Source organism: Mirounga angustirostris, unplaced genomic scaffold (assembly GCF_029215605.1).
Source record: "Mirounga angustirostris isolate CCGP_5_RB_7025 unplaced genomic scaffold, mMirAng1.0.hap1 SCAF_14, whole genome shotgun sequence".
NCBI classification, from domain to species: domain Eukaryota; kingdom Metazoa; phylum Chordata; class Mammalia; order Carnivora; family Phocidae; genus Mirounga; species Mirounga angustirostris.
Window position 1 is genome coordinate 65,098,883 of NW_026991722.1, and position 14,498 is coordinate 65,113,380.

A 14,498-nucleotide genomic window follows, 5' to 3' on the forward strand; every position below is an offset into this window, starting at 1 on the left:
GCCTCCCTTGTTCTTTTGCTTCGCTCTGGGCCGCCAGGAAGAGAATCTTTAGGACTGGAGCCCAAGCTGGGGGCTAGGGGCCAGGGATGGGGGCCTGAGCCGGCAGGGGAACGTCGTTCGGAACCGGGCCACCCTCCTTCTCTCGGAGCCGGAGACCGAGTGAGGGCGTAGGGTCGTCGGGCTGTACCCACCCTCGCTCCGTGCGCGAGTGGGCTTCGGACTGCGGTGGAGCGCGGGTCCCTCTCCTTTGTGTGTTTGCCCCCTCCCCCGTCCGCTCCCGCTCCTGGGTTGGAGCTACCCCTCAGTCTGGGGTCTCTCCCGCACCGCAATGTGGAGCGTGCTGGGGAAGGGCCGGGACATTTCTGACGACCTCCAGGACCACAGCCCTGCGGAAATCCTCCCCGCCTTGAGGTCCAGGACAGGGCCCCTAGTCCCACCCCACCCACCCACGGTTGAGCTTCCCGCCTTGAGCTTACTGGGGGCCGTAGGGGTCCCCCCAGCTGGCCCCAGGTGCTCTGACGAGGTTGCACTACTGTGCTCTGAGAAGCAGTGCAATGATATTGTCAAAGCATCTGGGACCAGCCTTGGGAACCCCTCCTTCCCCACGCTACCAACCCCCTCCCCAGGCCGGGCCCCTTGGGCCTGCAGGCCCTCCCCCCCCCCTTCCCTGGCCTCACTCCCTTCTCCATGGAAACTTGAGATCCTGGCCAGGCCTGGGCCTCTAGGGTCAGAGGGCACCCTTCCCCCAAGGCAGAGAAGCCCCACCCCAGTGGGCCTGCATTCCAGGTCTCAGATCCTCACGGACCACCACCGGACCACCACCGGGAGAGGCGCTGGCAGGCCTGCCTGACACTCTTTCCCTGTTGCACTACTGTGGGCCACTGGGAAGCAGTGCAATGATGAAAGGGCATCGGTCAGGCCCAGCCCACCACCCATAGCGCCTGAAGGGAGGGAGTTTTGGGGCCTCACTCCACTTCCTAGCAGTTAGGAGCAGGTGCGGAACTGGGCTGGACCCTTCATCAGAGGATTAGGTGAGTGCAGAGCTGGGGGATCCTCCCATAAATTCTCCTTCTGGGTTATGGCTGGACAGGAGCAAGGGGCAGAGGCCCTGGATTCAGAAAAGCTCTGGTTTGAAGAAGATCTTTCCACACTAACTCCCTGGGTAAGACTGGGGACTCCAGGTTCGGTCAGGGCCTTGTGGAGAAATGGAGACGCACTGTGTTGCCTGGCTCAGACCCAGCTCAACTTTGAGCATGTGCAGGTGAACTACACCCAGCCCTCCTTGAGGGCTTGGGGAGGGTCAGACTCTGGAGAGAACATTCTCCTGGGTTCTTAGGAGCAGCACTATCTGGGGTGGGTGGGTGGACTTGGGCTATGAAGCCCACAGGTGATACCCATCAACCATGCCAGTTTGTTCTCTTACAGGGAGGTATGCTGCCCTGAGACTGCAGGAGGGACCAAGAGGTGCCTGGCATGCACATCCTAACAGCTACAATTAGGGGGATTGCCAAGGAGCCAGGCCCCAGGCGTGCCTGCAAGGCCACCTCCTCTATCAGGACCTGCCGCAATGCAAAAGGCTTTTTTATGTGCCCAGTGAGTCATTCAAGCCTGTCTCCTTTGAGAGGAGGCCTACGTTTCCAGATGGGCATTTGGGAGTACCTCTCACCCCTGGCTGAGCACATCAAGATGTCAGCTTCACCCCCACCCTGGGGGGTAGAAGACCGGGCATCCATGGCTGGAAGTGGCCATCCTTATTTCTGGGTAGATTCTGTGCCCACTAGCTGGAGACCCTCATACAGCTGTCTCTGGCCCTTGCTGGGGGATGCTTGTGAACTCAGGGCTTTGCTCATATGTTCCCTCCTAGGGAAAGCCTTTCCTGGGCTCCACAGCATCCAATATCCCTCCAGCAGAGCCTGTTAGATTGAAATTTCTCATTGTGGCTGAAGTCCTCATTACACTGGGAGCCCTGAGGGCAGGGACAATGTCCCTTTTTATATCTCTCTTGGCAGTGCCTGGCACAGAGGAGGGGGCCAATACAACTTTAAAAAATACAAATAAGTACATATAGTGTGAAGTATTATTAGCATAACATGGTGGGGGGGATTAATTAGGGGTCTGTTTGACCCCTCAGAGGATTTGTGCTGTATATAAAGGCAAATACTATATATTTCAAAGTAAAGTCTTTTTTTTTTTTTTTTAAGATTTTTATTTATTTATTTGACAGAGACCCAGCTAGAGAGGGAACACAAGCAGGGGGAGTGGGAGAGAAGCACACAGCATCAGGAAGTAGAATGAAGATTTGAACCCATGTGTATCATATCTGTTTGCACCCCTAGGCTAAAATTTTTTTTCCTCCTTGATTGTTTCCATCTTGCTCTCTGACCTCAAAGCAGGAGGAAGTGAGGGCCTACGCTGGGAGAGGGTTGGTGGTTTGGCAGTGGGAGGTGAAAAATCTCTTTTGACTTCTCAGATACACTCCATGGATCTCAGGTTGATCGGGGTGAATGGGTGTGGAGGGCGACAGAGAGGAAGCAATCCAGGGTGGACCCCCTTATCAATCAATGTGGCTGCGGTGGTTGGTGGTGACATCGCTGATCAAGTAGGAAGGGAGAAGAGAAGCAGGTTTGGGGTTGGGAGGGAAGAAGCTGTATGCCAAACTGGATATGTTCAGCATGAGACGCCCAAGAAACAACCCCAGCCGAAACTTGGATGTGGTTCTGGAATTCAAGGGAGGTCTGAGCCTGAGACGCAGGTTAGAGTTAGTTAAGTCAGCTCTGAGTTGGGACCAAGAAGTGGGGTAAGATCGTCCCAGATGGTACCCTGAAGATGAGGCCTTCTGAAATGCATAAGGAGCAGCTGGAGATGCTCGTGAAGAGGAAACCGCGAGTACAGAGCAAAGGAGTGGTTATACAGGGGAAGAGAAGACAGAAGCTGAGGAGGGTTGGGTTTGATACTGGAGAGTAAATCAGGAGAGGAAGAGTGAAGTCTGGGACTAGAGGAGTTAGGGACTGAGTGAAGCCCTTGGGGTGTTGTCTACAGACCGCGAGGAGGGAGGGCGAGCACACGGAATGGGGAGGGGAGAGAGCCTTAAAGAAGTTTGAAGAGGGGCGCCTGGGTGGCTCAGTTGCTTAAGCGACTGCCTTCGGCTCAGGTCATGATCCTGGAGTCCGGGATCGAGTCCCACATCGGGCTCCCTGCTCAGCAGGGAGTCTGCTTCTCCCTCTCATGCTCTCTCTCGCAAATAAATAAAATCTTTAAAAAAAAAAAAAAAAGAAGTTTGAAGAGTATGGCTGCTGACCATGTTCTCTGCGTGGTCATAGCCGGCTCCCCCATTAAGGCCTGCAACACGCTAGCGCGACGGGGCCTCCGCGGTGCGCGGCAGCGTTTGCCCGGTCAGCGTTTGCCCCGTCGAAGGCTCCAGAGCGCATGCCTAGAGCGGTGGGCATTGTCACGTGCGGCCGCCTCGCGCGGATTGGCCCCCCGCCCGCGAGCTCCGGGGGGATTGGCTAGAGCGGTCGGGGCGGTGGCGGCGGCACGCCGAGGGAGGCTGCGTCGGCGCGGCGGCTGTGGGGCAGAGAGCAGGTGCGTCCTCGCGGTGCCCGCCCCGCAGCCCACGGCGACCCAGTCCCTGGCCCTCGGGACCTGCCCTGTCCCCCGACCCGAGGCGGGTGGGGGTCGGCGCGCCTGGAGCCTCGGTGGCCCGGCCCCGACGGCCGTTCCGCCCCCAGGCCACCCAGGCCCGCCCGCAGCCGCTCAGGGATGGAGGTCCTGGACGAGTTCGACAGCGAGTTCCCCCAGAGTGTGACCTTCTGCCAGCTCATCTCCGAGGAGGACTTCGAGAGGCAGGCGGCCACCTACACGGAGCGCGCGCTGCGCCGCCTCTTCCGCAGCATCGACCGCAACCCCGCGCTGGCCGAGAGGGTGGTGCGCAAGGGCAAGCTGGCCGAGTACGAGGGGCGCGGGCTCCTCTCCTTCCTCTGGGTGCGAGCGGGCCGGCGGGGCTGCAACGGGGGAGGCGGGGTGGGGACCACGGGGGCGGGTGCTCACACGGCTCCAGTTCGCTGTCCTCTGGGGCGGGGCTGTGAGGATAGGCGATTGGGGGCGGGGTGGGGCGGGGGTTGGGGGCGGAGGGAGCCTTCGGGCCTAGCTGGAGCTGCAGAGTAGGGTTCGTCCAGAAGCCCCAGGCGGCCCAGCTTGGACAGTGCAGCCGGCGGGCGTCTCACCTGTCTGGCTTCCTCCTGCCTTGCCTGTCCCCTTGTCGTAGGCAAAGTTCTTCTGTGCGGTTCAGGGGGAGCTGAATTGTTGCAACAGCATGGGTGCCCTGGAGATGCACCAGCGCCTGGAGCAGCTGAAGAGGAGCATTCACCGCGTGCACCTCTACTCTCAGGGTGAGGTTCAGCCTCTGCCAGGCTCCAGTGCCCAGCAAACCTGACTCAGGTTCCCTTATCCCTGGTTCTGTGCTTGGCACTTTTTTTTTTTTTTTTAATTTGGTGTTTATTTTTAAAGTATTTTGAAAACGAACATATACAAAACTGGAGGCTGCAGTGAACACCCAAGTACCGGTCACCCTTCAGTTTCAGCACCTATCCCCATCTTGCCATGCTTGCTTCACTCTACTACCCCGTTTCCTTTTTCTGGAGCATTTTGGGGGGAAATCTCAGACATCATTGTATTCTTGGATCCTTTAGAATGCTGTTTTATATATTTAAAAAAGACATTTTGTAATCACAATGTTACCTACATATTATTGACAACAATTTTTTTTAAGATTTATTTATGTATTTATTTGTTTGACAGAGCGTGCTCACAGAAGCACAGGGAGGGGCAGAGGGAGAGAGAGAAGCAGGCTCCCCACAGATCAGGAAGCCTGATGTGGGACTCGATCTCAGGACCCTGAGACCACCACCTGAGCCGAAGGCAGATGCTTAACTGACTGAGTCACCCAGGCGCCCGACGACAATTTTTTTTTTAAAGATTTTTTATTTATTTATTGAGAGAGATAGTGATAGAGAGAGAGCATGAGAGGGGGAGAGTCAGAGGGAGAAGCAGACTCCCCGCTGAGCAGGGAGCCCGATGCGGGACTCGATCCCGGGACTCCAGGATCATGACCTGAGCCGAAGGCAGTCGCCTAAACAACTGAGCCACCCAGGCACCCATGACAACAATTTCTTAATATCAGCTGATACTTGGTTTGGATGTTAGGTCCTTTGAGGTTCCTTTTCACTAGGATGGCCATATACTTCGAGTCCACATTGGCACACTTGTGAGAGTGAAATGGAAGGGGGCCACACTAGTGACCACGTAGGGATGGCAAGTGAGGGATGGCCACGTCTGTTGAAGTCCCTTTGAGGTGGGATGCTCTCACCTTACTCCCCCATGCCATCACCTTGAAGAACTGTAATGTCCTTTGGGGCGTTGCACTCAATGGGTTTATATCTGTTGTTAGGGCCCCCCTGGTGCCGTTTGTCTTGTCCCCTGCTCCCTGTATTTCTTGGATAGTTGCTCTAAAGCCTTATGTTAGATGTGGGTTCAGTTCTTTTGGTGCATTTGTCTTCAGTGATACCCTAGCTAGTGGTGGAGCAGCTTTCTTCATTGTATCAGGAGGCTTGGCTCACCTGGGGGTCCCACTTTCCATGATGCTGAGTGTGAGTGTTCCACATCACCATTGCATCTGAAGGACCCCCAGCATGTGTAGCTCTTACACAGCCTCCCAAGGTAGTGTCTGTGCTATTAAACTCATTTTACAGAAGAGGACATAGAGGCCCAGGGAGGGTAGCCAACGATATGACAACAGTGTCACGTAGTAAGTAGTAGAGTCTAGACTTGAACTCAGGTATGGGTTGCTCTAGGGCTCGGGCTCTTAGCCTCCAGGTCAGTGCTCCCTGGTGGTAGTGATTGTCATTCTAGATGAGCCCTTTTAATGGGCTGTATGAGGCACTTGTTCATACCCGCTTTGCTGGTGTCCAGTAGAAATAGCCAGACTCATCAAATATAGGAAGAAAACCTAATGTGGAAAGAGGAGAGGGGGCAGGCCCCAGAGTCCTGCTACTCAAAGATTCTCTCCCTGAGCCCACTTCTGTAAGACCTCCTACAGAAGAGTTTCCTTACAGAGGAAAGGGCCTTTGCATACCCCCAGGATGGCCCTGGGGTTGGGTGTCGTTGGTGAACTCCCCGTCCAGGGCCTGGATACCCCAGGAAGGTGCTGGCTGACTTAGGAGCTTGGGGTAGGTGGCTGACTGACATGTCTGGGACAAGCCCAGCCCTCCTTGGTGGTGATACTCATGTTACTTCCTCTGAAATTCTGGCCTTGAAGTCAGACAGTTGGGGTATGGGTCCTTCCTGGGCCTCGTACACTCAGAGCTTCCCTTTCTCCTTGTAAGAGAGAGACAAAAATAGCCTTTCCTCATGGGGTAGTTGTGGGGTCGGTGAGCTGGTACATGTTGGTGCCTGTCAGCCGTGGCTCCAGGCACTTTTATGTGGTGCCCTTTGGGGGAGGAACCTTGTGAAGAACCTGCACCATTGTTTGGCCTCGACGCTACCCTGTTCTGGCCATGGGGTAGGCACTCATTGGTCCCTTTTGTCACAGATGCCAAGAAGAAGAGAAGAAAGCCAAAGCTGAAGAAACCAGAACCCGTCCTCTTGCAAGACCACTCAACTTCCCCATGCCTGCCACCAGCCCTGCTGCCACCTCCACCGCTGCCGTCACCTGCCACCACCATGGCCTCCGTGGTGGCCCCATCACCCCCTGTCTACACCATGCCTCGGGTCTTTGGCCCCTTCCCTCCGCTGCCCAGCAAGTCGGTCAGTGAGCTCATCCCCCAGTCCGCATGGTCCCAGGAGCGGCAGCCCCTACCCCTCTGCTCAGAACCACCCCAGCGGCTTCCCCGGGCCCATGGCAGTGACTGTCAGAACTTTGTTTTTAAGCGGCAGAATGCTCTCTGGAGGCAAAGTCTTGGGTAGAATGTTGATGGATAAAGCAGATAAAAGGGGGTCTGCTCTGGTTGAAGGGTTGGAGGCACGGAGTTTCACCTGCTTGGCCTCAGCTGAGCAAGGCAGCTGCCAAAACATGGGGCAGAATCCTGGGGTGCCCAAAGGACAGGTGGAGAAGCATGGCTTGCCCCCCAACATCTCTAGCCCCACGCCTGCCCCGCTTCGTGGCTGGTGGTCTCCTTGTCTCTGCAGTGCCTTCCTAACCACATGCCTCTCCTATCCCCTCCTCCTGCACTCTCATGCCAGTCAGCCCCCAGTCCTCTCTCAGCTCCCAGCCCCCATCCCATCCCCGTCCCTAACACCAAGCTTGAGGTGGGCGCTAAGGATGACCCTGATGTATTTGCTGAATGAGTGATAGTCACATAGTTTCCCTAGTTCTTGTGTAAGGTGTTTTTCTTCCCAGTGGGGCCCCCAGACTTGTCCTAAGATTTTCTTTGTTTCCTGCAGATGGAGAACTTGGAGGTTGCAAGGTCAGAAGTGAAATTGAACTGGCCTGGCCTGTCATCGAACCCAAAGAGGTGGAAGGAATTGATTCTAGGCTTAGGGCAAATGAAAAGAGAGCATTTTAGGGAGCACATTGTGTGCCACGCTTGGTTCCCAATTTTTCCCCACCTTGTTGTCAATCCTCACCACAATCCTGAGGGGTGGTTATTCCCATTGTACAGGGATGGAGTCAAGGCTCAGAGGTCTGCTCCGTGCCCGGGAGTCCCTGTGGGAGGGCCTGCCGGGGAGGAGCCCAGAGCTGATGTTTCCCTCTCTCTCCGGTCTTACAGACACATGGTTGATCTGACCCCCTTGGTCCTCAACCCCGGAGGCTTCCATTTCTCGTACCTGGCTGGAAACAGTGCACACAAGCTCCGTTGCCCTGGCTTCCCCTGGTAAGCACGCCTCTGGGCCTATCTGGGGTGGGACATCGTCCTGGCTTACCTGGCATGATGGCATCATGCCAGTGTGCACGAGGGCTAGAAAAATGTTCTGTATGATGGTCCTTCGCATTTCATGAAAGGACCCTAATGTAATCGGGTGCTGGAAAAGTTGCTCCCCATTCCTAGTGTTTGTAAATGCTGAGAGTTGGAAACAAGCAGCTCAGAGACCCATTAGAAAGGGAACAATTCCATCAACTGTGGGTAGCCCTAAGGTTTATACACATGTGTTTTGCAAAGCAGGGATTTACTGAATAGGTGGTTTGTTTGCTTGTTTGTTTTAATCACCTGTTTTTGCCATTTATGGTGGTGTTATTTCCTATGTCATTCCATGGAGTGTTATTTCAAAGTATGTATTTAGACTGGCTACTTCATTGCATCAGATAATTTTTTTTTAATAGCTTTTTTTTTTAAAGATTTTATTTATTTATTTGAGACAGAGAGAATGAGAGAGAGAGAGCACATGAGAGGGGGGAGGGTCAGAGGCAGAAGCAGGCTCCCTGCCGAGCAGGGAGCCCGATGCGGGACTCGATCCAGGGACTCCAGGATCATGACCTGAGCCGAAGGCAGTCGCCTAACCAACTGAGCCACCCAGGCGCCCTTTAATAGCTATTTTAAAAAATATATTTATTTATTTGACAGAGAGAGAGACACAACGAGAGAGGGAACACAAGCAGGGGGAGTGGGAGAGGGAGAAGCAGGCTACCCGCCGAGCCTGATGTGGGGCTCGATCCCAGGACCCTGGGATCATGACCCAAGCCGAAGGCAGACGCTTAATGACTGAGCCACCCAGGTGCCCCTAAATAGCTATTTTTTAGAGGAGTTTTAGATTCACAGCAAACTGAGAAAGTGCTGAGAGTTTCCATGTCCCCCTCCCCGCTACACAGGCACAGACTCCCCCACTATCAACATGCCCCACCTTACAGTTGGTGAACCTACATTGACACATCATTATCACCCAGAGTCCATATGTTTGGGCTCACTCTTGGCGTTGTACATTCTATGGGCTTGGACAAATTTATAATGACAGGTATCCACTATTGTAGTGTCCTACAGAACAATTTCATTGCCTTCAAAATCCTCTATGCTCCAGCTGTTCATCTATCCCTCTCCCCTAACGCCCGACTACCACTGATCTTTTTACTGTGTCCATAATTTGACCTTTTCCAGGATGTTATATGCTTGGAATCCTATAGTATATAGCCATTCGAGATTGGCTTCTTTCACTTACGGTTCCTCCATGTCTTTTCATGGCTGGCTAGTTCCTTTTTAGCACTGAGTAACTGGGTATACTGTAGTTTATTTATCCATCCACCTACTGAAGGACATCTTGGTTGCTTCCAAGTTTTGGTAATTTTGAATAAAGCTGCTATATAAACATCTACATGCAGGTTTTTGTGGACATAAGTTTTCAACTCTCTTACCAAGAAGCATGATTGCTGGATTATATGGTGATAATATGTTTAGTTTTAAAGAAACTACCAAAGTGGTTGTACCATTATGTATTCCCACTACCAATGAATGAGAATGTAAATGACTTATGTGTAAGAAACCTACACAGTTCTGTAAAGATGATTCTAAATTTAGTTGATGGAAAGTATATTCACGAAGACACCCAAAGTGTAAGTGAACCTTTAAAAATGTTTTTGGCTTCCTTAGTAATGAAAGATGTACACGTTAAGGTTACTAAGATTTATGCTCTATACCTATCAAAAAGCCCCAAGTAAAGAGAATCCTGTGCTATCAAGGCTTTAGGAGGAGACTCATTTTAGCTGTGAAAGTACTATAAATTGGCTTTGTCCTTTTAAAAATTCTCTTATTGAGATAATTTGCATAGCATCATATGAATTCACCCATTTAGTGTTCACTTTAGTGGCCTTTTATATATTCACATTTGTGCAACCATCACCACAGTCCAATTTTAGAATATTTCCATCATGTCAAAAAGAAGAGAGTGAAAAGACAACCCATAGACAACCCACAAAAAAACCCATTCCAAAAAATGGGCACAGGACTTGAATAGACATTTCTTCAAAGAAGGCATACAAATGGCCAATAAACACAGGAAAAGATGCTCCCTGTCATTAGGCATCAGGGAAATGCAAATGAACACCACAGTGAAATACCACGTCACACCCACTAGGATGGCTCTCATCGTAGAGACAGATGATGACAAGTGTTGATGAGCATGTGGAGAAATTGGAACTCTAGTGTGTGGCCGGTGGGAATGTAAAATGGTGCAGCCATCATGGCAAAAAGGTTTGGTGGTTCCCCAAAATGTTAAACATAGGATTACCATATGACCCGGTAATTCTCCTCCCAGGTATATGGCTGAAAGAACTGAAGTAGAGACTCAAACAGATGCTTGCACGTGAATGTTCATAGCACCAGTTTCACAGTGGCCAAAAGGAGAAGACAACCCAAGTGTATCCAAGATGAACAAAATGTGACCTAGTCATGTAATAGAATGTTGAAACAAGTGAAAGAAGCCAGCACGAAAGGACAAATTATTGTATGGTTCCTGTTACATAGAATATCTAGAATAGGCAGAGTCCTAAAGACAAAGTAGATGAGAGGTTACCAGGAACTGGGAGAAGGGAGTGAGTTGCTTAATTGTACAGTTTGTTTGGGGTGATAAAAAAGTTCTGGAAATAGATAGCGGTGATGGTCACAGGATATTGTGAATGTATGTAATGCCACTGAATTGTACACATAGAAATGGTTAAAATGGTAAATGTTATGTATATTTTACTACAATTTAAAAAAAAAGAAAGAAACCCTAGCACTACTTAGCTGTCACCCCCAGGTCCTCCACCCCCAGCCCTAGGCAGCGATTAACTTACTTTCTCTGTGGATTTGTCTGTTCTGGACATTTCATATAAATGAAACCATACAATAACATGGTCTTTCGTGACTGCCTTCTTTCATTTAGCATAATGTTTGCAAGGTTCATCCATGTCATAGCATGTGTTACTGCTGAATTTCCTGGCAGAATAATTTATTTTTATTTATTTATTTTTAAAGATTTTATTTATTTATTTTGGAGTGAGAGCGAGTGCACTCCTGTGAGTGGTGGTGGGTGGGGAGAGGGAGAAGGAGAGAGAATCTCAAGCAGACTCTGTATTTAGCATAGAGCCCAACGCATGGCTCGATCTCACAACGCTGAGATCACGACCTGAGCCCAAACCAAGAGTCGGATGCTTAACTGACTGACCCACCCAGGCGCCTCCAGAATGATTTACTTTTTATTATTTTTTTTAAAGATTTTATTTTTATTTATTTGACAGAGAGAGGCACAGCGAGAACAGGAACACAAGCAGGGGGAGCAGGAGAGGGAGAAGCAGGCTTCCTGCAGAGCAGGGAGCCCAATGTGGGACTCGATCCCAGGACCCTGGGATCATGACCTGAGCCGAAGGCAGACGCTTAACGACTGAGCCACCCAGGCGCCCTTATTTACTTTTTATTTTTAAAATTTTTAATTTAAATTTGGGTTAGTTAACATGAATTTCCTGTTTTTTAAATTTCTTTTTTTTTTTTTTTAAGATTTTATTTATTTGACAGAGAGAGACACAGCGAGAGAGGGAACATAAGCAGGGGGAGTGGGAGAGGGAGAGCAGGTTTTCCCGCGGAGCAGGGAGCCCTATGCGGGGCTCGATCCCAGGACCCTGAGATCATGACCTGAGCCGAAGGCAGAAGCTTAATGACTGAGCCACCCAGGAGCCCCTTAAATTTCTTTTTTAAGACTTAAAATTTTTTAGAGCAGTTTTAGGTTCACAGCAAAAGTGATAGGAAAGTACAGAGAGTTCCCATACGCCCCCTACACCCCCACGTGCACAGCCTCCCTCATTATCAACATCCCCTCCAGAGTGATGCGTGTGTTCACAACTGATGAGCCTGCACTCATACATCCTAGTCGCCCAAAAGTCCATCGTTTACATCAGGGTTCCCTTTTGGTGCTGTACATTCTATGGGTTGACTTTCTTTTTATGGCTGAACGGTATTCCATTGTATGGATATATTGCATTTTCTCTATTCATGAGTCGATGGACATTTGGGCTGTTTCCATTTTTTTGGCTCTTGTGAATAATACTGTTAGGAACATTTGTGGCCAGGTATCTGTGAGGACATAGTTTTCAGTTTTCTTGGGTATACCCTTAAGAGTGGAATTGCTGGGTCATATGGTAAGTCTGTATCTTGAGGAACTGCCGAAGACACAAGTCCCTCATCAGACACAGGATCTGCAAACATTTCCCCCCACTGTGTGGGTGGTTTTCTCACTTTTTCAGTGGTGTCTTTTGAAGCACAAAAGTATAAGGTTAGTCCTTTTGAAAGGCAGTTTATCAGAACATCAGGAGCCATAGACGTTTTCAAATTCTTTGCTCTGGTTTTTTGTTTTTTTTTAAGATTTTATTTATTTATTTGAGAGAGAGAGAGCACAAGTAGGGGGAGCAGCAGAGGGAGAGGGAGAAGCAGGGGAAGTGGGAGAGGGAGAAGCAGGCTCCCCGCCGAGCAGAGAGCCCGATTCGGGACTCCATCCCAGGACCCCGGGATCATGCCCTGAGCCGAAGGCAGACGCTTAACGACCGAGCCACCCAGGTGCCCCTAGGCATAGTTTTATAAGGGTGTGATTCAATTAGACAATGTCATTTCTTTTATCTTGCCTTTGTCACTTACCATGATGGCCATGGGGACTGGTCCACTTCTTGATGGTCTTTTGAAGCTGAGCTTCGTTGGCTGCATAATAAATATCCTGTGCATGTAGGGCTATCACTTAACTCCACAGGCTTCCACGAACACATGAGGTGCTTCTAGTTGTCTTCTCTACGAGTATAGTTAGTGCTGGGATTAAAGTCTTTATGTGCGAAGCTGTTCCTGAACTTCAGATGAATTTCCTGAAGCGGAATTATGAGGGAAATGGTCTGAACAGTTTTCAAAACGACTCTTTTTTCAGATTCTAAAAAATATGTATTTACTGTAGATAATTTGAAAACCGCACACAAAGGAGAGGAAAAGCCATACCAAATCACTCTTAACGCCCACTGCCAGAAATAACCAGCACTAGCATATATTTGTCTTTTCCCTGTGGAAACACGTCTATACACATATGGTAGTCTGTCACCTAACTGGGAGTGTCCCGTTAGGCAGCTTTGTAGCCAGCTCTGGAATGCGTTTCTCCTCGGGTCTTTAGAAATATACTTAAGTTCACCAATAATAATAGATGCAAAATGCTCCATTGTATGGATGGAATATTTCCTCAACCATTCTTGCTCGTTGAAACATTGCACTGATGGGGACAATTTTAGGCTCTTGTTACGTATTGCTTTCTGAGTGAGCTGTGTTCTCATGATGCTATCATCAAAAGTGGGTTATTTTTCATTGGCTTTAAAAAGTTTACAAAAGCAGGACATGTTCTCTGGGAAAAAGTTCACAATAGAGAAATGAATACGTGTAATATAAGAGGCTCCTGCTTCTAGGAGTCCCACTGCTAAGAGTTTCACGTGTACCCTTCTAACACACACACACAAATACACTGGTTAATTCTGTAACCAAAACAGGATTATATATTGCATGTACTTCCCAGCAGCTTGCTGTTTTCCACTACTGTGCCATTGGGGCATCTTTATTTGCTGGGATATACAGACCTACCTCAGCCCTTCAACAGCTGCAGAACCACCTGCCACATGGCACCTGTGGTTCCTTTAGCCATTCCCTGAGGAGCGTCTAGGTTGTTTCCAGGTCTTCACAATCACAAACATTGCTGCAGTGAACAGCCTGGAACAACCACTATGGAAGAGAGTTCTGGAAGTAGAAATGTATTGCAAGCCATCCCACAGCCTGAAGTGTTGTCATGTGTACTTCTGGCGGCTCTTTGTGCCAGTATCCCACCTCACGGACGTGTCTTGGCTGTCTCCTGCACAGGACCTCGGCTTGTAGTGGTCCCCCCAATGCTGAGGAGACACCACTCCCTCCTGTGAAGGCCTCCATCTTCACCCCGCCTGTCTTGCTCAAGTTCCAGCCTGTGCCAAGACCCAAAGATGACTCTGAGAACGACCCTAGCAGCACAGAGCCTGAGCCCCACAAGAGGGGCCCATAACCTCTCCCCTACAGAAGGTGGCTAAAGGAATGAATAAAGTTCCCGCGGAGGTGCCTTATTTGCGCTGGGCTCCCTAGAGGCTGTACAATCCCATGGGCTTCCTCCAGTCGAAAGAGGTGTTCAGGCTAGTGCAAGCCTGAGTTCCCCCTCAGCCTGAGCCTGCATACAGTAATTGGTCAGGTCAGTGCTACTGTGAAGTCCCCTCGCTTGCACTCTAACATGGGAATTCAGCCATGGTACTTTTTTTTTTTTTTAAAGATTTATTTGAGAGACAGAGAGCGAGAGAGAGCATGAGTAGGGAGGAGAGGGAGAAGCAGGCTCCCCGCTGAGCAGGGAGCCCTATGCGGGGCTCGATCCCAGGACCCTGGGATTATGACCTGAGCCGAAGGCAGCCGCTCAACCAACTGAGCCACCCAGGTGCCCCAGCCATGGCGGTGTGAAAGAGAAATGAGTGATGAGACAGTGCTGCCCTTCCCTACAGTGTCTGTGGC

The 14,498-nt window shown here is 50.4% G+C and overlaps 1 protein-coding gene across 3 annotated transcripts; it reads left to right on the forward strand.

Annotated features, from left to right (window-relative positions):
• The first annotated feature begins 846 nt into the window (after positions 1-846).
• Positions 847-14,065, forward strand: LOC123852389 (uncharacterized). Of its 3 annotated transcripts, none has more exons than XM_064578063.1 (7): positions 847-3,582; positions 3,729-3,981; positions 4,265-4,388; positions 6,587-6,801; positions 7,438-7,508; positions 7,764-7,868; positions 10,237-11,343. In XM_064578063.1, exons 1-7 carry the CDS (start codon positions 3,155-3,157, stop codon positions 10,286-10,288), a joined length of 1,248 nt encoding a protein of 415 aa, XP_064434133.1. In that variant the 5' UTR covers positions 847-3,154; the 3' UTR covers positions 10,289-11,343. The 3 variants fall into 3 exon arrangements, with proteins under 3 accessions (XP_064434133.1, XP_064434132.1, XP_064434134.1); XM_064578062.1 differs by lacking the exon at positions 10,237-11,343 and adding an exon at positions 13,833-14,065 and having other exon boundaries at positions 852-3,582; XM_064578064.1 differs by lacking the exon at positions 10,237-11,343 and adding an exon at positions 13,833-14,065 and having other exon boundaries at positions 3,450-3,981.
• Positions 14,066-14,498: the final 433 nt, after the last annotated feature.